Raw genomic sequence first — 25891 nt, forward strand, 5'->3', positions numbered from 1 at the left:
AGTAATTTGGGAGGGGCAAGAGATGTATTAAGAATTTTGGGGGCTTGGCTGGACGTGGTGGCGCACGCTTGTAATCCCCACGCTTGGGAGGCAGAGACAGGAGGATCGCGCAGGTTCGAAGCCAGCCGCGCGCGCTGGTTTAGGAGACCCTGTTTCCAAATAAAAATGTAAAAATAGGTCTGGGAGTGTAGCCCGGAGATAGAAGGGCTTCCAGGAACCCCAGTACCACCAAAAAAAAAAAAAAAAAAGAATTTTGGGGGCTAGCCGGGCATGGTGGTGCATGCTCACGCTTATAATCACAGCATTTGGAGGCTGAGACTGGAGGATCATCGCGGTTTACAGACAGCCTCAGCTACTTAGTGAGGCCCTTTGCAACTCAGTAAGACCCTATTTCAAAAATAAAAGACTAAAATAGTAGGGCTGGAGGTATAGCTCAGATGTACAATGCCTCTGGGTTCTATCCCCAGTACTGCAAAAAAAAAAAAAAAGGAGTTTTGGGGGCTAAAATATATAGGAATATGAGAAAGAAAATACAGGCTTTTTAAAAATTAAGTTTTTTAGCCAGGTTTGATGCTACATGTGTGTAATCCCAGTATTTGGGAGACTGAGACTGAGATAGGAGGATTCAAAGATATCCTCAGCAACTTGGTGGTAACCCTGTTTAAAATTTAAAAAAAAAAAAAAAAATAGGGCTGAGGGTGTAGCTCAAGTAGAACTTCCTGAGTTCAATTCTTAGTACCACCACTAGGGAGAAAAGCTTTTTATTTTGGGAAAAGCCTTCAGCTAACAGAGAAGATGAATAAATATTATAATGAGCGGCCATCATAGCCTTCTTGGGTATTCATCCACTTTTCCCTTTTTGTCATTTTTTAGAAAAAATTTCCATATAGGGGAATTTTGAAAAGACCACTTTGGAATAGTGTGGACAATGAATTAGAAGAAGCTAAAAGTAGATATGGGAATATAGTTATGTAATTAAATAAATAATAAAAACCCATGATAGTAGAAATTGATTTCAGAAGAGATCAAGTTTGAAAGGTATTTAGGAGGTAGAATTGGTTATCTGAGGAAAAATAGAGGCAGTACATACCCCAATTTTTATTATAAGAAATGAGTGTGCCATTCCATTTATAGGAATATAAAGGGGAAGTTTTTGTAGGGGAATGTTGGTCTAAGTATGAACAAGTAGAGTTTGTGGTACCTTTTGAATAAAGGAGTGGAGAGATTGCATTCTAATAGAGTTAATTACCATGAGTTGTGGAGCCATGTTCTTTTTATGTTTTTTAGTTCTGGGAATTTAACCCAGAGTCATTCTACTTCTAAGCTTCATCCCAGCCCAGTTATATTTCTTGTTTAGAAACAAGGTCTCACTAGGTTGCTGAGAGCCTCACTGAGTTGCCGAGGCTGGCTTTCAGCCTGTGATCCTCCTGTGTTAGCCTCCCAAGTGCTGGGATTACAAGTGTGTGCCACCACGCCCAGCAGCCACATTCTTTTGGGTGGCATCCTCTGTCCCATTTAGTAGCTGTACACCTTTGAGCAAATTGTGGGACTTTCTCTACCTCTGTTTACTAAATTGTGTATAGCCCTGTGGAGGTTCTTCAGGAAGCACTCAAAATGTAGATATAGATAGAGTATCTTGGATTTACTCCTGGGCTGAAGTTTTGCTATAGGAGTGGTTTTCAGAGAACACTGGGGCAAAGGAATTAAGGATGCTGTTAAGAGATTGATGAGAGTGATCATTATAGCTCAGTATGAGGAGCATATTGTTAGGAAAGAAAATAAAAGCAGGGGGGTACTAATAGAGAGAAAGGAAAACAATTGAGGACTGATAGAGATTAACAATATAATGGAAGCAATTAAAAGAAAGGATAGGAAGTTATATTTAAAATGTTTTAAGCAGGGCAGAGTGGCACATGCCTGTAATCCCTGTATTTGGATAACCGAGACAGGATTGCAGGTTCAAGGATAGCCTCAGCAAGTCGTGAAACGCACCAACCTAGTGAAAGCCTATTTTCAAATTTAAAAAAGAATAGGGCTGGGGTATAGCTCGGAAGTAGACTACCCCTGGATTCAATCCTCGGTGCTACACACACACACACACACACACACACACATACACACACACACACGTGCGCCAGCGGTATTTTTTTGTTTGTTTTTTGCGGTACTGGGGACTGAACCCGGAGGTATTGTATCTCCAAGCTACACCCCCAGCCTTATTTTTTAGTCTCTTTATTTTTGAAACAGGTTCTCACTTAATTACAAAGGGCCTCACTAAGTAGCTGAGGCTGTCTGCAAACCACAATCCTCTGGTCTCCGCCTCCCAAATGCTGGATTACAACCATGTGCCAACATGCCTGGCAATACACACGATGTTATTTTGTTGTTGTTTTGTTTTGTTTTGTTTTCGGTGGTACTGAGGATGAAACCCTTCTACCCCTGGGATACACTCCCAGACCTATTTTATATTTTTATTCAGTGGTACTGAGGATGAAACCCTTCTACCCCTGGGATACACTCCCAGACCTATTTTATATTTTTATTCGGTGGTACTGAGGATTAAACCCTTCTACCCCTGGGATACACTTCCAGACCTATTTTATATTTTTATTTGGAAGCAGAGTCTCTTAAGCCAGCGAGGGGCTTCGAACCTGCGCAATCCTCTTGTCTCCGCCTCCAAAGCACAGGGATTACAAGCGTGCGCCACCACGCCCGGCACACACAATGTTTTAATCACACCGTCAGAATAGTTCTAGTGTTGACAAGGTCCAGAGGGTTACTGTGGAATTGTTCTCAGAAGTGGGAATGGATGTGAGGGCAAAGAAATCAAGGAATTGAGAGTAGAACATGAGGTGAGGTGTCTGGAACTTCATGTCACCCAAGACAGTGATAGGCTATCTGGATGAATATTATGTTCAGATTATTGTTTAAGCCTAGAGCAGCCTTTTTGTGGTTTTAAAAAATGTTAGAATAATGCCGGGTGTGGTGGCGCACACTTGTAATCCCCGCGCTCGGGAGGCGGAGACAGGAGGATCCCACAGGTTCGAAGCCAGCCACGCTGGCTTAATAGACCCTGTTTCCACATAAAAATGTATAAAATAGGTCTGGGAGTGTAGCCAGTGGGAGTGTAGCCCAGAGGTAGAAGGGCTTCCAGGAACCCCAGTACCATAAAAAAAAAAAATGTTAGAATAAGAAAGTTTGCATAATGTAAGTGGATGTGTGATTAAGATTGTTACATTCATGCAGGGCATGGTGGTTCATGCTTGTAGTCCTGTACTTGGGAGGCTGAGACAGGAAGATTGCAGGTTCATGGCCAGCCTGAGCTATTTATTGCAACCTTCTGCAACGGGTGAGACCCTGTTTCAAAATAAAGAAAAATAGGGCTGGGAGTATAGCTCAGAGGTGCCCTTGGGTTCAATTCCCCAGAAACACACACACACACACACACACACACACACACACAAAGATGTTACATTCTTTAATCAGTATAATTTCTGTCCTTCTCTTAGAAAGATATTCTTTAAAATGTTTCTAGTTATAAAAGTCAGTACATGTATGTGGTAAAGAAATTCAAAAGTATAGAATAGTTTATATTCAATGTCTTTTTAGTTCCTGGAGAAGACCACTTTAGCGTTTTTGTTGTGATGATTTTTTCTTTTAGCAATAAGTACTTGGTTCCTTTTAGTGATGTATTTGTGTTCTTGCTGTCAGTTTCAGTATCTGTTGACTGATATGATGGACTTGAGAGGTGTTTGATGCCCGGTGTGGTGTGGTGGTGCTGTACCTGTTGGGAGACTTAGACAAGAGGGTCACAGGCTCTAGGATAGCCTCAGCAATGTAGTGAGACTCTCAGCAGTCCTGTTGCAAAACAAAAATGGGCGTGTAGCTCAGAGGTAGAATCTTGTCCCTGGGCTCAATCCCAAGTCCAAAAAAAAAAAAAAAATTTGATGTGTTTGTAGCTTCTGAATTCATTTGTGTTAACTCAGGGATTTAGGACTCTTTAAGTATCCAAAAATCACTTGATTTGTTTTTAGCTTAAATGGCAGAAGTTAACAGCAATTAGTTCAAGAAGAAAAGAATGTGGAAAAACCCCACAAATGTTAAATTTAAATATAATGAGTTTTTGAGTGATTTAATATGACATATACAATTGACTTAACTAGATCTCTTTTCTAATTTTTTAAGCTGTCTTAAGCAGGAAATTAGCTTCTTTAACTCTGTTTATACTCTTCAGTCACTGTCCATTTTTGCTGCCTCAAGGTGAAGATGTAGAAAAAATTTTGGATGAATGGAAGGAATATAAAATGGGAGTACCAACATATGGTGCAATTATTCTTGATGAGACGCTTGAAAATGTGAGTGCAATAAAATCATAAGACTTTTAGTGAAACTGTGATGAACATCAATTTTTAGCCTTTTAAGATTTGTTATAGGCCAGGTGTGGTGGTGCACTCTTGTAATCCCCGCACTTGAGAGGCAGAGACAGGAGGATCATGCAGGTTCGAAGCCAAGAGACCCTATTTCTAAATAAAAATATAAAATAGGTTTGAGAGTGTAGCCCGGAGGTAGTAGGGTTTCCAGGAACCCAAGTACCACCAAAAGAAAAAAAAAAGATTTGTTATAGGTAGGTGTGGTGACACATGCCTATAGTAGCAGTACTTGGGAGGCTGAAACAAGAGGATCACACATTTGAGGACAGCCTCCACAAATAGTGAGGTGCTTTGTATCAACCTAGTGAGAACCTGTTTCTGTCTTTTTTATTTATTTATTTATTTTTGGTGGCACTACTGGGGATTGAACCCAGGGCATTCTATCTCCATGCTACATCCCCAGCCCTACTTTTTAGTTTTATTTTGAAACAAAGTTTCACTAAGTTGTGGAGGGCCTCATCAATTGGCGATGGGTCTGGCCATGAACCTATGATCCTCCATGTCTCAGCCTCCCAAGTACTGGGGTTACAAGTGTGCATGCCATGCCCAGCTATGAAATCGTATTTCAAAAATAAAATGGGCCATGGATGTAGCTTGGAGGTAGAGTGCTCTAGGTTCAATCTCCAGTACCACAAAAAATTAAAAATTAAAATTTGTCATGTAGTGTTTTGAAGTTTTAAAATATAACTCAGATTTTTAATGTTAAAAGGCCAAATTTTGCCTGTTCTGTCTGCATTCCGGGTCTTGACATTTTACATTTGTTGGCTTAGCAAAGATGTGTTACTTGGTTATTAAGAAAATAGCTTTTAAGTAGGTGGAATGCCTTCACACTACTTTTTTTACTCAGAGGATACTTAAGTGGTATATAAAATTAATCAAGTGGTATATCAAGTGGTATATAAAATTAATGATGATAATAGACAACCGCTTTGCTTTTAGAAAGGCGCATAGGGGGACAAGCTTGACTCTGATCTCTTGCTTGTTTTGTAGGTGCTGCTGGTTCAGGGATACCTAGCAAAGTCAGGCTGGGGGTTTCCAAAAGGAAAAGTCAATAAGGAAGAAGCTCCTCATGATTGTGCTGCCAGAGAGGTAAGCTTTGCTGGTTGAGGCAGTAAATTGTGACTGTTGGGCTCCACTTTTTTTGCTAGAGTTTTTCTTGGGCAGCCTCCCCTCCCTCCAGACTGGAGTGTGTGTGAGATGACGTGACCGTTACTTGTTTTGCTCACTTCTCTCTTATGTTTTTGAATTTTCCTTTCACTGTCCAGTTTTAAAATCATCTCTTTTGCTTCTGTCTTTGTGATGGTATCTTTTATTTCACTTTAGAATTTCATTGGCAGTTGGTAAAACATTTTGACTAGTCCTTGTTTTGATTTATAATCCTGACCGTTGAGGCAAGTGCATCATTCGGGCTTTTCTAAGAGGTTTCCATCTGTTGCTCAGACTCCGTTCTAGCTTTCTACTTCCCTGTAGGATGAAGATTAATTCTCTCTTTAGTCTCTGTCCCTTTCCCTCAACATAGATCTTAGCCACTTACAGAATTTATTCACTGTCCTCTAAACTTGGCTGATTTGTTTCAGGATAAATTTTTCTAGAATTATTTTTCTACCTGAAACATCCTCTTATCTTGCCTCTTCAAATCCTGTCTAGGTATGTTCCTAAACCTAGTTCAGATTATCTTTTTTCCTCTGAGGTTCTGTCTTCACAACCTATATAGAACCTGAGTTTTTTGTATATAGGACCTGAAGTTTAGAATGGGCAAATATCTCAAGTTTATTCTTACTTAAAATTCTTTTTTTTTTAAATTTATTTATTTATTTTTATTGGTGCACTGTATTCATACATCATAGTAGGATACATATTTTTGTAGACATACATGCACATTTTTCCCAGTCAGCCCCTACCCAATCCCCACCCCATTCTCTCCCTATCCCTCCCTCCCATGCTTGGCTTAGTGGTTGACATCTAGTATTATGGCAATTTATCTAAAATTAAAAATGATAATCTCACATAACAGTTTCATTTGTCTGATACCAAGCTTTTGATGACTTAAAGATAACATTTCAATATTTCTTTTTGCTTTCTTTCTTACCAGAGAATATTTTTTTTCTATTTTTTAGGTGAAACTATCATATATTTATATGTTTATTTTTCAGAAAAAAATCTATCCTAATATGGAATATGGACTCTAGGTACCCTTAAAATTCTTTTACCAGTCAGATTTAGCCTACATTGATCTCTAAACTTAAATATAATAGTAACTATTATTACCACCATTCTCTTGACAACAATTATATAGTACTTGTGTACTTTGTACTTAATCACTGTTTGTTTGTGTGTATGTGTGTTTGTTTTGTGGGTCTGGGGATGTAACCCAGGGGCATTTGACCTCTGAGCTACACCCCCTGCCCTATTTTTTATTCTTTATTTTGAAGAATAGTCTCAAAATAGGGTCTCACTGAGTTGCAGAGAGCCTCACTAAGTGCCTGAGGCTGTCTGTGAACCGCGATCATCCGGTCTCAGCCTCCGGAATGCTGGGATTACGAGCGTGTGCCACCACGCCCGGCCTTATTCACTTTTTTATCCTGTATCACATATTTTATCCTTGAGATTTGAGAAGGTGACATAAATATGATATGATGGAAAGACTGGCCTAGGAGCTAAATGATTTTTATTTTTGTATAGACTGTTAATAGCCTTGAGACTTTGAGAAAGTAATTTAATTTCTATAAAATGAATTTATAAAGGAGAGTTAGCCTTAATGATTTCATAACAAGAAATATCTTTAGAGGAAAAAATGTATATAGTGGTAATAATTTTAATTTGAGAGTTTTTAGAGTGGTAATATGGGAGGGAGTGCTTGGGGGAGGAACATAACTAGAGGTTGAATATCTCTAATCCGGAAACACTCTCCAAAATATGAAATATTTTTGGTCCCAGACATTTCAGAAAAGGTGTACTTGGCCTATGTCAGGGAAGGCTATTTCCACTTTTGTAGATGAGGGGACTGAAATAAAGCAATTCAGTAGCAAGCCTGAGGTCCGACAGTAAGCATCAGGACAGGGATCCAGACTGCCAGCGTGGCTGTCAGTGCCCATGTACTTGAGTACTGTATTTGTAAATGGGCAAGTACAAATAAAGATGTGATGAAAACAGAAGGAACTCATGGTTTTTAAAATATATCTAATTTTTATTATTACATCCATTTGATTTGGATGAACTTGGGATTATTTTTTCTTATTTGAGGTTTTTGTTTTGTTAAGAGGAAAGCATAGGCTTTCTGAGGAACCAGAGTCCCTTAATTTCAAGGAAAATAAATTTTTATTTGTTAATAAGAATCACAGTTCTTTCTGCTTTACCTCAAAGACATACTCTTATAAAATAACTTGACAGGAAATACTTTAATTTTTGTTCTATCTGGGGGTAGAATTTTTAAAAGAAAGTTTTGGCATTATCCATGATCTTTAAATGATGACTTTGTCATAAAGAGAAAATTTGGGAGATTACGGTGAAGTATTGCGGGTTTTGTTTGCTTGAGTTGCCATAACAAAATGTCACTGATAGGGTGGCTTAAACAACAGAAATTTATTTCTCAACAGTTGTGGAAACTGGGAGTCCAAGATCAAGGTACAGATTGATTTGGTTTCAGGTGAGAGTTCTCTCCCTGGCTTGTAGACAAACAACCACATTCTAGCCGTGTGTTCACAGGGCCTTTCCTGGGTTGTGTGTGTGTATGCTTGTGGTATCTCTTTCTTATAAAGGTACTGGCCCTATCAGGTAAGGCTCACACTGTTATGGGTCTCATTTAACCTTTTACATCTCTTTTCTCTTTCCCCAAATATAGTCATAGTGGGGGCAAGACTTTCAACGCATGGTGTGTGTGTGTGTGTCTGTGTCTGTCTGTCTGTCTGTCTGTGCATGTATGTGTGTCTGTGTCTGTCTGTCCTCCCCACTGAAGATGGGGAGGGCACAGTTAAGTCCATAGCAGTTGTCATTTTGGAATGATGGAAATATTCAACCAGCAGTTCTAGAGTTGCAATATGTCCTTCTGCCACTTGGTGGTGCTGTAGCACAATAAAGACTGCTGTTGGAAAGTGGGAGACCACCAGTTAAGGTCTTAGCTGAAAATCAGATGGTTAATCCAGTCTTCATAGTGTATTTTTACTTTTTAATTTTTATGTGCATTAATATTATAGGGAGATATTTAATCCTAATTGTCTAGCTGCCAAGCCGACTTAGACTGATGTCTTAACACTCAAGATGTCTTGGAACTGATGTCTTCAGCACTTCTTCAATGCTTTCAGGCTGTCATAGGATGATTATCCTTATTTTTAAGTTGGTAAAATTTTCATTTGGCTTTTATATTGTTGCAGTGTTATTAATGTTATATAGATGCTGAACCTAAGGAAGGGATATTTAAAACCTCAGGGAGATCATATGAATCAAATTATCATTGGAAAGCTAAGGGTAGTCTTATTTAGTTGTTTCTAATTTTCTTTTTTTGTGTGTGTGGTGCTGGGGATTGAACCTAGAGACATTCTATCTCTGAGCTACATCTTCTAGACCTATTTTTTTATTCTTCATTTTGAAACAGGATCTTACTAAGTTGGGAGGGCCTCACTACATAGCTGAGGCTGGCCATGAACTTGTGATTCTCCTGTCTCAGCCTCCCAAGTACTGGGATTACAAAGATGCACTGCCGCTTCTGGTGATATTTTTCTTATTTTCTTACCAATTCTTGAGAATAAACAAAGGATATTTGGCAGTTCATTGCTTTCAAGATTTTACATGTTGCTTATTGTTGGCAAAACATTTTTATTGTAATCATGCTGACTATGCGTTTATATGAATTAATTGATAGGATTTAAACAGAGAAACTACTGGTTTTTCATATTTCTTCTGGTAGGCTTCTAGGGCAAAGCTTATAGGCAGAGGATTTCATTGTCTGTCTTTATTGTTGCTCTAAGGGTAAATTTCAGAATCTTACATGGGGATTTTATCTGGCAGTATTTGAAAAGTTTATGTTCCATGTGCTAGGAAAAAATATGTGACTCCATAAAAACTACATTAGCAATGAGATAATTTCAAATGTAGACAAAAACAGTAAGTAATACAAAAAAGACACTCACCAGTTAACCTTTGCCATATTAATTTTATTTCTTTTGATATATATGTATTTGTGGGTTTTACTGTTGTTGAGTTGTTTAAGAGTAACCTGCACACACATAATGTCCCTTTACCTCTAACTACTTTTGCATTTTTTTTTTTTTTTTTTTTTTGCGGGTCTGGGGATGGAACCCAGGGACATTTGACCTCCGAGCTACACCCTGTGCCCTATTTTTTATTCTTTATTTTGAAACAGGGTCTCACTGAGTTGCAGAAGGCCTCACTAAGTAGCTGAGGCTGTCCGCAAACCACGATCCTCCAGTCTCAGCCTCCCAAATGCTGGGATTGCAAGTGTGTGCCACCACGCCTGGCTTGCATGTATCTTTTAAGAAGGAAATCTTAGGCCAGTCACTAGAATATGACATTGATGTGACACTGTCGTATAATGCATAGTTCATATTATGATTCACTAATTAGGCATTATGACCCCTTTAGCAGTTTCCACTCCTCACCCATCCAGGATCCTATTAAAGCTCGTTTGTTGGATTTGCATTTAACTCATCTGTCTCTTCAGTTTCCTTTAATCTGAAACAATTCCTCAGCCGTTCAGTAATATTTTTATTAATCATGTATTCAGTTAGATTCTATTTGTAACACAATGATAGCAGGCTACCTAAAAGGAATTTATATCATACAGTCTACTCTTAACATAGTTATTTATAATTATTTTTCATACTTCAAATAAGAACACCAGAATAAACTGGAACTCCTAGGTGGAGAAGTAGAGGCTCCTGAGAGGGCATGGAAGCTGTGCAGTGTTTCTCTCATACCTCACCCTCCAGATCCTCTTCCTTGATATCCTTTCTAGTCCTTAGTAATAAATTGATAAATATATAAATATGAATTATTTTTAAATCTTTTGTTGAAACTAAAATATATAAACAATATATTTATACTTGTGATAGTAAATGAAATAGTTTATTCATTTTTGCATGTGTGTATACCTGTGAAGCCACTGTGGTTTCTCCTGTGCGTATCCCACAGATAAGATCCATTGATGTATCTTAACATCTGCCCTGATTTAGTAGATGAAGAAACTTGTCTTAGACAGTAAACAGATTTTCTCAGTCAGTTTAGCAGAGGCATAGGCAGTTTAGTAGGGAACTAGTCCTCTAAATCTTTTGCTTCTCAGCTTAGTGTTTTCAGGCCTTTAATTAAATGGATATTTCTGATTTGTGTGGGGGTACTGGAGATTGAACCCAGGGGCATTCTACCTCTGAGCTACACCCTCGGCCCTAATTTTTATTTTTTGTTTTAAAACAGGATCTCACTAAGTTGTGGAGGGGCTCACCAAATAGCTGAGCTAGCTGTGAACTTGCAATCTTCCTGACTTAGCCTCCCAAGTACAGGGATTACACAAGCGTGCACCACCATGCCCGACTTTATTTCTGAATTTTTGCCTTTGAAATAAATACATTTTAAAGAACTGTAAATCCAAATGTTAAAATTGAAAGTTTCATCCCAATTTTTTCAGGTCTTTGAAGAAACTGGTTTTGATATCAAGGATTACATTTGTAAGGATGATTACATTGAACTTCGAATCAATGACCAACTTGCTCGTTTATACATCATTCCAGGAATTCCAAAAGACACCAAATTTAACCCAAAAACTAGAAGAGAAATTCGGGTATGTAATAATTGAGAATATTTTCAGGTTGCTAGTTGGTATCCCAGATGAATGAGTGAGAAATTTATTTTATAAAATAACTGATAGTAATTAACTAAATGGAAGTTTTTTGGCATTTCAGAACATTGAGTGGTTTTCCATTGAGAAGTTGCCCTGTCATAGAAATGATATGACTCCCAAATCCAAACTTGGTTTGGCACCTAACAAATTTTTTATGGCTATTCCTTTTATCAGGTATGTCCATATTTTTAGAAATAATAGAATTAACCTTCATGATTTTGATATATTAGATATTAAAAGTATATTTTAATGTTTCCATAGACCATTAAGGGACTGGCTTTCTCGAAGATTTGGAGATTCCTCAGATAGTGACAATGGGTTTTCCTCAGCTGGTAGCACACCAGCTAAACCCACTGTGGAAAAAATGAGGTAAAGAAATATATTCTTGAAACTCATGATACTTTTCAGTACAGTAACATTTTGCTTCTAAAGTCTAGAGAGGTGTTAAGATCCTTTTTTATAGGTACTATTTCATTACTATCATAAATAATGGAACACTATTTAAAAGAGTTTTGGAATGCGAAGGTTAATTTGTACTAAAAAGAAGCTTTAGGCACAATTTAAAAATAGTATACTCAAAAGTATATCCACTTTTTAGATGGGCAGATAGAATACCTGATAAAGAAAAAAAGTATGTACCTTCATAGTGCTACTTGTATTACATTCTATTTTAGAGATAGTTGAGTTTCTGAAGACAGCTGGATGGGTGTATTGAGGTTCATTTTTGTGTAGGGAAGATGAAGGATACTGCTTAATAATTGGTTTAAGTCTGTTGGGCTTGCTTTCTTTAGCATCAACTATTATAAAGAGGGGCTATTACAATGGTTGTGAACCACAAAGAACATTTTCTTGCTTGGAGCTTACTTTCATCCAGATCACAATTATTGAGTATACTGTGCAAGTAATTTTGTTAAGTAGGCATAATTTTTATGATCAAATTGCTATACATTTGCTTTTGTTAGATTTAGAGAGTTATTTTTGTTTTCTCTAAGAGTTCTTACTGTAGAGCTTCAAAAATTAAACAATATGAGTAAACCATATTTGCAGTTAATACTATTTTTAAATAGGTAGCACTCCATTTTAGTTGGGTTTTATGAGAACAAGAGTTTGGACAAGATGTCGATCATTTCTGCCTTTCAGAAGCTATGATTATAATTACTAAATTATACTCTACTAGAAATAAGTAAAACAGTGTAGAGAAGGAAAGTAGGCAGGAGTGCATTTAAGAGCTAAAAATAAAAATCAAAGATACTCTTAAAAATTTATTAAATAGTTTTTGAAAAAAATTACATAAAACTCATGTTTGGGGGAGAATCTAGTGCTATGGTTTGTGTTCTTGGGAAATGGAGGAGATGATAATATAACCATTAACCAAATTTTAGATTTCATATGGAGGCACTTTTTTTTAGCATGTATACTAATGTCTACGGTGGTATGTTGGAGAAATGTCTCAATTTTGTCTAAAGAAAGGTTAAAACACTGGAATTTTGTTAGAAGTTTCAAGTTGAAAAGGGGAAGAACTGAAGTATTTTGAAATAGTCTGACTGTAATTTGGTTCTTGGGATCAGTGACTTTGGACTGTATTATTTATATATAGTACTATAACACTGAGATTTCTTAACTCATATTACAAATTACTGCTTCAAATATAGCCTTTTAGAATCTGATTCTGTTCCTAAGAATTCTAATCTTGATTTACTTGCTCATCCATATGTTGTGCTCCTTAGTTTTTTTGCCTTAGAAAATACCTTAATTTAATCTGATACTCTTTAAAATGGGTAGGACCCATAACTGACCACCTATACAAGATTAAATTTCATACTTGAAGCATAGTAAGAAAATGAATGGTCTGTTATGTTAAGGAGAAAAGTCCACTTAATTTCTTTGTGTCAACTAAAATTACTAAGTAATTACTTATGTTTAAGTACATTGTATGTTTTAGAGATTTTCCTCTTCCCCCCTCCTTTCTCTTCCTTTAGGTTGCCTTGTTTGCTTCTCTATAGGATTTCCTCTTTCAAGATTTCCTCCTATGACCCATTTCTCCCTAACTCTCACATATTAGGGAAAGCATCTGATTTCTTATTTGTTGTGACTGACTAATCTCACTTAGCATAATGTCCTCCAGTTCCATCCATTTCCCTGAAAATGATGTAATTGAGTTTTTTTTTTAATGGCTGAGTAAAATTCCATTGTGTACATATCCCACAGTTTTGTAATCCATTCATCTGTTGATGGACATCTTGGCTGGTTCCATAGTTTGGCTATGGTGAATTGTGCAGCTATCAATATAGATACACATGTATTAGTTTGGTAGTTTGGTTTCCTATCTTTTGGGTAGATACCCAACAGTGGTATTGCTGGATCAAATGGTAGATTTGTTCCCATTCTTCTGAGGATTCTCCATACTGTTTTCCAAAGTGGTTGCACTAATTTGCAATGCCACCAGCAGTGTTTTAGAGTTCCCACTTCTCCACATCCTTGGCAGCATCTGTTGTTGTTTGTGTTTTGAATGATTGCCATTCTAGTTGGGGTAGGTGAAATCTCAGGATAGTTTTGATTTGCATCTCTCTGATTGCAAGTGATGTTGAGCATTTTTTCATGCATTTATTGGCCATTTGAATTTCGTGTTTTGTGAAGTGTCTGTTTAGTTCGTTTGCCCATTTTGTTATTGGATGCTTTGTTTTCTTAGTGTTGAGTTTCTTGAGTTCTCTGTATATTCTAGATATTAGTCCTCTATTGGTGGTGTAGGTGGCAAAAATCTTCTCCCATTCTGTTGGCTCTCGATTGAGGTTCTTGACAGTTTCCTTTGCTGAACAGAAGCTCTTCAGTTTCATGCAATCCCATGTATTGATCCACCTTTTAATTTGTTGTGCCTTTGGGGTCTTGTTGAGAAAGTGTTTATCTGTGCCTATGTGTTGCAGTGTTGGACCTATGCCCTCTTCTAGGAGCTTCAAGGTCTCTGGTTTGATTTCCAAGTCTTTGATCCATCTTGAATTGACTTTTGTACAGGGTGAGAAAGTGGGATTAATTTCCAATTTTCTGCATATGGTTAACCAGTTTTGTCAACACAATTTGTTGAAGAGGCTATTTTTTTCCCCAGTGTATGTTTTTGGCCCCTTTGTCAAAAATCAATTGGCTGAAAGTGTGTGGACTTGTTTCTGGGTCTTCTATTCTACTCCATTGGTCTATGTATCTATTTTTGCCAGTACCATGCTGTTTTTATTACAATGGCTTTATAGTATAGTTTAAAGTCAGGTATTGTGATTCCTCCTGCATGGTTTTTGTTGCTGAGAGCTACCTTGGCTATTCTGGCTATTCTTTTTGTTATTCTAGATAAATTTAAGGACTTATTTTTCTATGTCTCTGAGGAATGATCTTGGTAGTTTAATGGGCATTGCGTTAAATCTGTAGATCACTTTTGGAAGGATGGCCATTTTAATGATATTTATTCTTCTAATCCATGAACATGGAAGATCCTTCCATCTTCTAAGATCTTCGATTTCTTTTTTCAATGTTTTATAATTTTCTTTGTAGAGATCTTTTACCTCCTTGGTCAAGTTTATTCCTAAGTATTTTATTTTTTTGTGGGAGATCCTGAGTGGAAGTGTTTTCTGAATTTCTTTTTCAGTGGATTTATGTTTGGTGTACAGGAAAGCTTCTGATTTTTTAAGATTGATTTTGTATCCAGATACTTTGCTGAATTTGTTGATAAGTTCTATAAACCTTTTGGTTGAGTTTGTTGGGTTTTCTAAATATAGTATCATGTCATCTGCAAATAGTGAGTTTGAGTTCTTCCTTTCCTATTTGTACTCCTCTGATTTCCTTTTCTTGCCTTATTGCTCTGGCTAGAGTCTCTAGTACTATATTGAAGAGAAGTGGTGATAATGGACATCCTTGTCTCATTCCTGTTTTTAGGGGGAATTCTTGAAGTTTTTCCCCATTTAATATGATGTTGGCGGTGGGCTTATTGTAGATTGCCTTAATAATGTTGAGATATGTTCCTTCTTTTCCAATTCTCTGCAGTGTTTTTTATCATAAATGGATGTTGAATTTTGTCAAATGCTTTTTCAGCGTCTATTGAAATGATCATGTGATTTTTGTCTTTGATTCTGTTTATATGGTGAATTACAGGGATTGATTTTCGTATGTTGGACCAGCCTTCCATCCCTGGGATGAACCCTATCTGGTCATGTGGTTTTGAATGCGTGTTGCTAGTATTTTGTTTAATAGTTTTGCATCCAAGTTCATCAGAGATATAGGCCTGTAGTTATCCTTCCTTGAACTGTCTTTATTCGGTTTGGATATTAGTGGTTTCTGATAATCCTCTGGATTTCTACACTGTCAAATGTAAAAATAGGTCTGGGAGTGTGGCCCGGAGGTAGAAGGGCTTCCAGGAAACCCAGTACCACCAAAAAAAAAAAAAAAAAAAGAAAGAAAGAGCTATAAAGTAAAAATTTTCTCACATGGTTTTTATTTTGTAAATTTTGGTATAGTCGAACCAAATTCCGCCACAGTCAGCAATTATTTCCTGAAGGCTCTCCTGGCGACCAGTGGGTTAAGCACAGGCAAGCACTACAGCAAAAGCCATATAACAGCCATTCTGATATGTCTGATCTTCTGAAAGCAAAGGTGAGTGGTATACTTTTAAACGTTTTCAGAAATTTTAGATCATTTGGCTTTGAAACCATTTTCGATTGAGGATTATGTATTAATAGTTAATAGTGCTCTACATTGTTGAGCAAAGTTCTTGACTTGTTATTTGAAGCAAGGTAGATACTTCTTATCCTTTACCACTCTGGTGTAAATGTGTGTATTAAATAATAGAAACTATTATCTGACTTTGGTATATATGCTGTCAGTGATAGAGTCATTTAAAAACAAAAAAATAAACATGGAAAATGACTTCCAAACTAAATTAAATAGGATGTATTGGCTTTGCTCAAGGAAAAAAAAGTAACAGTATATTGCACAGTTCCATTTTCACTATTACATTACAGATGGTACACCAGTTGATCTGTTCTACTCATAATGGAACAATAAACTTGTTTCAAGTTTATTGCCTGTGAATGAGTATGTACTTGGAAATAATTTTTTCAAATAATTTATATCTAGATCATGCGTGGTGGTGCATGCATGTAATACCAGCATTTGGGAGGCTGTGACATGAGGATTACAGTTCGCGGACGGCCTCAGCTAGTTAACAAGGCCCTTTGCAATTCAGTGAGACCTTGTTTCAAAATAAAGAATAAAAAAATTGGGCTGGGAGTGTAGCTTGGAGGTAGAATGCCCCTGGGTTCCATCCCCAGGACCAAAAAAAACAAACAGAAAAGTAATTTTCATCTTCAGCAAAATATGTGAGAATTCTTTTTGTTCCACATTTTCACTAATACTTGGGATTTTCTTTTTTTATTTATTGGTGCATTGTAATCATACATCTTAATGAGGTATAAGATGGTAGAGGCATACATGCACACATCACTCATTCTTTTTTTTTTTTTTTTTGGTGGGTGGGGAACTAGGGATTGAACCCAGGGGCATTCTACCTCCGAGCTACAACCCAACCCTATTTTTTATTCTTTATTTTGAAATAGGGTTTCACTAAGTTGTGGAGGACCTTACTAAGTAACTGAGGCTGGCCACAAACTTGTAATCGTCCTGTCTCAGCCTCCCAAATATTGGGATTGCAAGTGTGCCACCATGCCCAGCTCTCATTATGTCTTTTAATTTTAGCCATCTACTTGGGTGTCGCTCTTTATTATCATTTTTTTTAAATATACCTATTTTGTAAAAATTTTATAACTTCTGTGCTTCAGAAGAAATTTATCAAGATTGTAAAGACAAGTGTATCTTTCAGGCACATTCTTATTGCTGTGTCCACAACTTAGAGGAAAATTTATTTGCTCATAGTTTTGTAAGTTTCAGTTCATGTGCAGCCAGGTCACCTCCATGGAACTCAGAGCATGGCAGAGGAAGCAAGGGCAGGGGATATATATAATCCCCAAGGATATATATAATACCCAGGGCTATACCCCAGTTACCTAACTCCTCCTGTCACACCCTGTCTGTCTTTTTTACCACCCAGTAAATTCATTAACCCCTCAATGGATTTATGCACTGATGAAATTATAACTCATGCTTCAGTTATATCACCTCTGAATATTTTTGCCAATATATGAGCTCATCCAGGGGACATTCTGTATTTAAACCATACCTACAAAAGAGGAGATAATATTTGCAGATTGCATTGTCTGACAATTTCCAAAATATATAAACAATTCCTACAGCTCAACAACAAAAACCTCCAATACCATTAAAAAATTGGGAAATGATTTGTGTAGGCACTTCTTGAAAGAAGATAATCAAATGGCCAGTAAGTATAAGAAAGATACTCAACATTCTTATTAAAGAAATAAATACAAGTCAAGCCACAATGAGATACCACTTTCATATTAGGATGGCAATAATGAAGCCAACAAAATAAATAAGCATTGATGAGAATGTAGAGAATCGGAATGCTGTCCATTGCTTGTAGGAATAGAAAATAGTCTGACTGCCATGGAAAATAATTTTGACAAGTTCTCAAAAGTTTAGTATAGAGTTATCATATGACTCAGTAATTTCACTAGTGAGTATATATTCAAAGAATTGAAAGCAGATACTTAAACAGATAACTTATATACCAGTGTGTATTCCATAATAACCAAAAGGTAGAAACAACTCACATGCCTGTCAGACAAAACGTGGTATATGCATGCAGTGGACTGTTTTCAGGGAATAAAGTTCTGAGACATGGACTAATATGGGTGAACCTGGAGGAAGACACTAGATGAAATTAGTCAGCCATAAGAGGACAAGTCTTATATCCACTTTATTAGCTACCTAGCAGAGGCAGAATAGAATAGAGATTACCAAGGCTGGAGCAAGAGGGAAATAGGGAGTTAGTGTTTATTGGGTAGAAAGATTTGCTTAGAAATCATAAAAAAGTTTGGGAAGTGTACAGTGGTATCTGTTGTGTTAACATTGTGTCATATGTGTCACTGGATCATATAAACTGTATGATTATTTAAAGGGCTTAGAATGACCCTTTTTTAATATTATAACTTAAGTAGAAAATAAATCCTGAGAAGAGCAGAATGATACTGAAATAAAAGTGTTTTGGTAGCCCTGTGTGGTGGCCCACACTTGTAATCCCAGCATTTAGGAGGCTAAGACAGGAGGATCACAGTTCGTGGACAGCCTCAGCTACTTAGTGAGGCCCTTTGCAACTCAGTGAGACCCTGTTTCAAAAAAAAAAGATTAAAAAATCGAAGGCAGGGGTGTAGCTTGTAAGTAGAATGCTCATGGGTTCTATCCCCAGTACCAGAAAAAAAAGTATCGGGTAATGTGTGTTTGAAAAGCATCGTTTCCCTGCTATGACTTACTGGTTAGGTTATTGTTTTCCAGCTCTGTTATCCAGTGCTTAGTTTTTCTGTTGGACGATGGAATACAAATAAACTTTTTTTTGATATTTGGAATTGAACCCAGGGCCATTCTACCTCTGAGCTACACCCTAGTCCTCTTTATTTTTTATTTTGAAACAGGATATCCCCCCTCGTGTGTGTGTGTGTGTGTGTGTGTGTGTGTGTGTGTGTGTGTGTGTGTGTGTGTGTGTTGTGACTCAGGGAGTTCTACCTCCAGACTATACCCCCAGATCTGTATTATTTTATTTTTTTCTTTGGAAGTGGGCCTCAGTAAGTTGCTGAGGCTAGCGGTGAACCTGAAATTCTGTCTCAGCCTCCCAGATACTGGCATTACAAGTGTATGCCACTACTCCTGGCTTTCTCTTAAATTGCAAGATTTGACAATGCTGAGAGTGGCCTCAATTCTGTGATCCTGCTCTCTTAGCCTCCCAAGTTACTGTATTACAGGCATGTGCCACCACATATGGGTAACACTTTTATTTATACTTTAAACTTGTATAAAGATCTTTTCAAGATCTTTAAGTACCAAATAATGTTAAAAAGTTTGTGTTTTAGTAAGACATGGTGGCACATGTCTGTAATTTTAGCACTGTGCAACTTGACAAGAGGTTCAAGGCTATTCCTAGCAAAATAGCAAGACCCTGTTTCAAAATTAAAAGGGCTAGGTTTCTACCATGGAAATAGAATGCCTTTGGGTTCATCTCTAGTACCACATCTCAAAAAAAAAAAAAAAAAAAAATTCACCTTTTCTGAGCCAAAAGAAAATCTTTTCTTTTCATAAGTTAAGAAAAAGTTTAGCTGGGCGTGGTGGCACATGCTTGTAATCCCAGCATTCGAGAGATTGAGACAGGAGGATCATGACTTTTGGCTAGCATCAGCTACTTAGAGAGGCCTTTGCAACTCATTGAGACCCTGTTTCAAAAATAAAAAAGATAAAAAAATAAAAATTTTATGAAAAATTTTACTCACCTAGATATAAACATTCATATTCTTTTGAGTTACTACATTATATTTTATTTCTTTTTACTGAAAAAACAGAGTCAGAGTATGAGGGGAAATGGCAGAAAACAGTATCAAGACTCACCTAATCAAAAGAAAAGAACAAATGGGGTTCATAGTCATCCAGCAAAGCAGCAGAATCCCTTGATGGTAAGAGTTACAATTCCGGTGCTAAGTAGACAGTCTCCTTTTTAAGAGTGGAGCAAGGACTTTGCCAAGGCACATTAATATTATTTGCTTTGTTCCTATTGTAATTGATACATTAATAAGGTTTTTATAGAACCAAATTATGCACTCTCGTGGTCATGTACTAACAGTTGTTTTTAATTGTAGATTTCTAGCACTAATTCAGTTACACATTGAATTATTACCTTTAATGTGGTTATTTACTATGGATTAATGCCATGAAAACAGTAGATAGACTTCTTTACAGAAATCCCTTTGGCTGTTGTCTGTATTTTTTTTTCTTAAGTTTTTACTTTTATTTTTTTCGTGGTCCCGGGGGTGGAACCCAGAGGCTTTTTACCTCTGGGTTATACTCCCAGACCTATTTTTATATTTTATTTGGAAACAAGGTCTCACTAAATTGCTGAGAGCCTCACTAAGTAGCTGAGGCTGGCTTTGAACCTGCGTAATCCACCTGTCTCAGCCTCCTAAGTACTGGGATTGTAAGTGTGCGCCACCACGCCCGGCTGTCTGTATTTTTTTTTTTAATTCATTATGATGATGCTGGTGCTGGTGCTGAGGACTGAACCCAATGGTGTTTAGTCCTTTAATGTGTCTTGGCCTTAAACCTGGAGTCGTGCTGTCTCAATTGGGATTACACTACTTATATTACAGGTGTGCACCACTGCTTCTGGTTTGAAAAGTTCATTCTTAAAAATTTTTTTAATTTGTTTAAAAACTTTTTAAACAGATACATATGAAAACATATACAAAGCTGGGTATGGTGGTGCACGCTTATAATCCCAGTACTTGGAAGGCTGAGACAGGAGCATCGCAGGTTCGAGGACAGCCTCAGCATGTAGTTAGACTCATCAACCTAGCAAGACCCTGTTTCCAAACAAAAAATAGAACAGTGCAATCTAAGTAACTAAGAAGGTGATATTACATGAAATATTGTGGATCGATGCAATAGAGCATTATGGTCATTAAATATTATAATATAGGTTAGTATGTTATTGAAAAAGGATTTTGTTCACAATATATATTTTAAAAGGTGATAGAATTTAGAATTGCTGAGATATGGCTCAGTGGTAAAGCACTTGCCTAACATGTGAGTCATAAAAAATTCTAGAGTGGTATGTGCAGTTATATAATAATATATCCCACATACCTTCATAGGGAAGAAACTGCAAAGAGATACACTGCAGTGGTAATAGTTATTATCTCTATGTTGAGAAATGTAACAAAATTTTTTCTTTTTTTTCTGGTATCTTTGTAGTGTATATCTAATCAGACACCCCTCCAACCCCAATTTTAGGCTTAAAAAATTTAGTGAGAGAACAGAAATGTGTAATTATATTCCTAGTTTAATTTCCTCTCTGAGAAACTTAATAACATCTTCTGATTTTTAATAAGTATAAATAATTGGAATCTGAGTGTTACATGTATGTATGTTTTTGATAGAAATGTGAAAAGAAACTGCATCCACGGAAACTTCAGGATAACTTTGAAACAGGCAAGCCTTTTTTTTTTTTTTAATTTTTATGTCTTATGGGGTTTGGTTGCCAGTTCTGATCTTAGCCACTATTTACCTGTGATAGTAGTGGGAAAAGTTGCATATATATGCTAGAAGGCTCATATAGATGAAGTTCTCTAAATATGAAAATGGCTAAAATGAATTAATTTAAATGATCAAGATGAAGTTATTTGCCCTTTGTGCTTGCTTGCTGTATGTATGTATGTATGTATGTATGTATGTATGTATGTATGTATGTATTTTTGCAGTACTGGGGATGGAATACAGGGGCATTCTACTTCTGAGCTATATCCCCAGCCCTTTTTTTTTGGCTGGTTTCGAACCTCCTCCTGTCTCCACCTCCCAAGCGTGGGGATTACAAGCGTGTGTCACCACGCCTAGCCCCAGCCCTATTTTTTTATTCTTTATTTTGAAACAGGATCTCACTGAGTTACAGAGGGCCTCACTAAGTAACTGAGGCTGTCATTGAACCACGAACTTCCTGTATCTCATTTTCACATGTATATAAGGGAAATACTAACCACCAGAAGAAAATGTATTCTCCCTTTTGGGAGATAATAAGAATGACTTTTTGAGGTTTTACTAAAGATAGCTCTTATTTAAATGACTCTTGGCAATTTCTCCATCGTCAGTTGTGAAACATAGGTGTGTCTTACAGGAATAAATGTAGAATGTTCTTTGGTAATTCTGATTTAATAGCTGTCTCTTGGAAGTGTAGCATACTATTTTTTTTTATTTAGTTGCTTTTTTGAATTATATAAAATTTCCTGTGCATACATGCACTTATTCATCATCTAAATTTTAGGTTTTCATACAGAAAACTTTTAAGGTATTAAAAACATTATATTTCTTATGTTAGTTTTAAATGTCTGTAAGCAAGATAAAAAGCTGTTTTTTAAAAAGATGTTTTAAACCTATTATGAAGTTATCTGAAGAAATAGAAAGTCATTAGAGTTTAGTTTAATGTAGTTTCATTTACTTACTTTTGGTTTGGGTTTGCTATCCAAAAAGTTGTTGCTAAAACTAATGTCAAGGAGCTTTTTCCCTCTGATCTTTTGTAGTGCTATGGGGTTAGTTAGGGTTTTACATTTAAGTCTTTAATCCATTTCAAGTTCATTTTTGTATATGGCATAAGTGGTTCAATTTTTTTCTGCATGTTAATAACCAGTTTTCTTAGCACCATTTATTAAAGAGTCCATCCTTTCTCATTAAGAGTTTAACATAAGCCAAGCATGGTGGTGCACATTTGTCATCCTGGTATCAGGGAGTCTGAGATAAAGGGGTTGCAGGTTTGAGGCCAGCCTCAGCCACTTGGTGAGATCCTGTTTCAAAATAAAAATTAAAAATTAGGGCTGGCGTTATAGCTTGGAGTTAGAATGCCCCAGGTTTTATCTCTAGTAACAAAAACAGAAAAAGGTGATTGGCATGGAGACGACATTATGGGGGTAGAAGTCCTGTTAATAGAATTTCATTTCTGGCCAACTTGGGTGGTAGAGAATATGTTAGGTTGATAGTTAAAGATAATTAACACACATTCAGAAATAAGATACTTAACAGAATCTTTTAAAAAGCTCTATTTTCGGGAACATCAAATAGGATACACTAGGACTTAGTATATATATATATCTCCAGCTTAGTTGAGTATGAAATGGAGGTGTAAAACTTAGTTATCTTGAGAAATAAATGTAGAAGGATTCTCATCCTGGGGAACCTCATTTCAGATTTTTTTTCTGCCTCAGCTTCTTTATGTCCATTTCACATCTGTTCTTCTGGTAAGGTCCTACTCTGTTAAAAATAAACAGCAATATAACAAAATTGGAGTTCTGTTGTACATTCACTTTGAAATTGGGTTTTTCTTTGCTATATTGAAGACTTAGTAAACTTCAGCTTTATTTTATCTTTCTATAATTGTAACTTTTATAATTGTTCCAATGTAATTGTAATTTTCACAGTGCTTTCATTTTGACCTCTTCCAAGAAATATAAAAGGTAAAATAAGGCTGAGCTGAAGTTTTTAAGTGTGTATGGAGAAATACACATTGTTAGATGTATATTTCTAGTACAGTACTAGATGAGAAATAGTTGAGTACCAGTTTAGGGATAGGAAATAGCTTGGTGATTCTCCTTAGATTTATAGTACAGAGAGGTAAGATTGTTTTTGGTAACAAAAGGTGCAGGGCAGTATTTGACTTCTTCCAAAGTCACTGAGTCTAGGCATTTTGTTTTCTACACAGATGCTGTATGTGACCTGCCTTGCTCCAGTGAAGACCAGTTGCTAGAACATGCTGAGGGACAGTCTCTGACATGTAATGGACATTGCACGTTCCCCTTCTCATCCAGAACCTTTTTGAGTTTCAAGTTTGACCATAATGCTATAATGAAAATCTTGGACCTTTGATAGCAACAGATGTATTATGGATGTTCCAAGAACAGAGACCTGTTGCATTTGAGCGGTGTCTCCTCAAGCCTTACCTTTCTCAGGTGTTTTAAAGAAATGCAGGGAGGCAATGTTTCTGAAAGATTTTCTGTTTCAGAAGAGAGAGTAGAAAGAAAAACGATTTGCACTGTAAATGCAGTTACAGCCTTTTATACAGTTTTACCTTTCCAGTGTTTGAAAAAAGTTTAAGTTGTTTTTTTGTTTTGAGGGCATTTATTTTATATGACTGTGTGGGTCTTATTTTTTTATTTTTTTGGTTAAGAAAAGTGTTTTAATCAACAAGTAGCCAAGTTAATGGGAATGCTTCATCTATCCATTACAGTAATTGCAATAATAGTTCTGTTGAAATTTTAAAATGAAACTTAAAATCCCCAGTTATTAAGTGAACATAAAAGCTGAAATCCCACAGATGTCAAGATTGTAGCCATCTCTTTGGGTGACATTTTGTTCATTTTTCTGCTATTAACTTGTAATCCTCCTCTGCTTGGAGTTTGTTGAAAGGATTTATTCAGAGCCAGCATCTATAGTATTCGTGTGCAAGATGAACTGTTAGGAACTGTAAAACTTCCTAAGAACAATGTCCTTATGGGATCCAGTTTGCTGGGATTGATGCTATAATTTTGAGATTTACTACATGCAGTTAATACACCTGTGGGGGCTGGAGCAAGGAGGCTAGGACTCAGCAGTCTCACCATCCTGCTCCAACCAGTACAATGATATGTTTATGTGAAAATGTCTTATATATTCAAGTTGTATACGGAAAGTTGACATTCGTTTTGCATTGCATATCAGTATTGATCTATGGAAACTGATGTTATATTAGATTCCAATTTGCATAGTAGCAGGGACATGCTTTCCTTGGCATGCTGGAGCCCCTGGATGATGGGAAGAGAGGGGAGGAAGTCTGGTTTACCCAAGACAAAGAAAGCATTCACTAGGGAAAGATCAGACATGAAAGTAACATACATAACTCACTTCTAGGAATGTATTTTGCTTCTTTAGGATTCTTAAGTCCAAATAAGAAGGGCAGTACCCATTTTAAGAAGGATTTCAGCTATAATTGAGGACAATCACCTGAGCTTTAAGTAGGCGATTCTGTTTTGGCTGCATCTGACCTCATTGATATTTCTTAGGGATGGGGTGGGCAGTGCTTGAGTGTATGTATGCACGTGCATCTGTCATGTGGGTTTTAAAAATCAGTTTTTTTAAGGTGGTATCCACAAATATATCTGTTTATAAATGTTACTATAGAAATCTTTATTTTATATAGGTTGCCTATTTATTAGGTATTCTACTTAACTCTGAGGGACTTTTAAAAGAAGGGCTATTGTAAGAATTCTCTTGGATTACTACTTTTAGTTTCTAAGTGGCTTGAATTTTAACGAAGACATTTTGTTTATTAAAGTATCACTCTTGGTGCTAAGCAGGAGATTTCACATTTATAGCAGTGTGTTTAGGTTATCCAGAATCCTGCATCTTTTAATGTGATTGATTTGTGATTTCTTCTGTGACCTTTACTTTTTAATGCATTATATGATTGCGTTTGGAAGCTCTTGTTATTCTTTTCAGAAAAATGGCTGCTTTGCTCAGGTCTCCTTGAGCCATGGTCCCAGCATTCCAGATTTCTGCTATATCCTTAAGGGGGTGAAAATAGTTTGCCTGGCAGAGGAATCATTGTAACTCATTTACCATCATCTGGAAATCATTTCATTTTCACTGTTTTTCCGGGGTTTGTTTTTTTTTTTTTGTAAGTGTGATTTTTTTTTCCACCCCTTTTGAAATGAATGCTTCGGTCAGTCTTTCTGGTGCCTATAGAGTTAGTTTTTTTTTTTTTTTTTTTTTTTTTTAGCTCTCATCCTAAAGCAAAAGAGGAGAGGAGCGTTATCAGAAGTGTGGCATGTTGAACATTTTCAAGAGCCAATGAATTATCTTTTTAATTATAGTTATTGCTCTTGTGCTGCTTCACTTAATGCACTGTGGGACATACTAAGGGAATGTTTGGAATGTGATTATG

The 25891-nt window shown here is 36.6% G+C and overlaps 1 protein-coding gene across 2 annotated transcripts in view; it reads left to right on the plus strand.

Annotated features, from left to right (window-relative positions):
* The window catches only part of DCP2 (decapping mRNA 2), a gene marked incomplete at both ends in the record, with an annotated part of 33637 nt that extends 9799 nt beyond the window's left edge, over positions 1–23838 (plus strand). The window contains 9 exons of one of the 2 annotated variants that reach the window (XM_080711837.1): positions 4207–4355; positions 5421–5519; positions 11068–11220; positions 11342–11454; positions 11542–11649; positions 15774–15909; positions 19779–19889; positions 21369–21420; positions 23675–23838. In XM_080711837.1, coding sequence (XP_080567963.1) covers positions 4207–4355; positions 5421–5519; positions 11068–11220; positions 11342–11454; positions 11542–11649; positions 15774–15909; positions 19779–19889; positions 21369–21420; positions 23675–23838 — 1085 coding nt within the window. The remainder of the gene's footprint in view (positions 1–4206; positions 4356–5420; positions 5520–11067; positions 11221–11341; positions 11455–11541; positions 11650–15773; positions 15910–19778; positions 19890–21368; positions 21421–23674) is intronic. The other variant, XM_080711838.1, reaches the window with a different exon arrangement.
* Positions 23839–25891: the final 2053 nt, after the last annotated feature.

This window comes from Muscardinus avellanarius (assembly GCF_963383645.1).
Source record: "Muscardinus avellanarius genome assembly, chromosome: 1".
Classification (NCBI taxonomy): Eukaryota; Metazoa; Chordata; class Mammalia; order Rodentia; family Gliridae; genus Muscardinus; species Muscardinus avellanarius.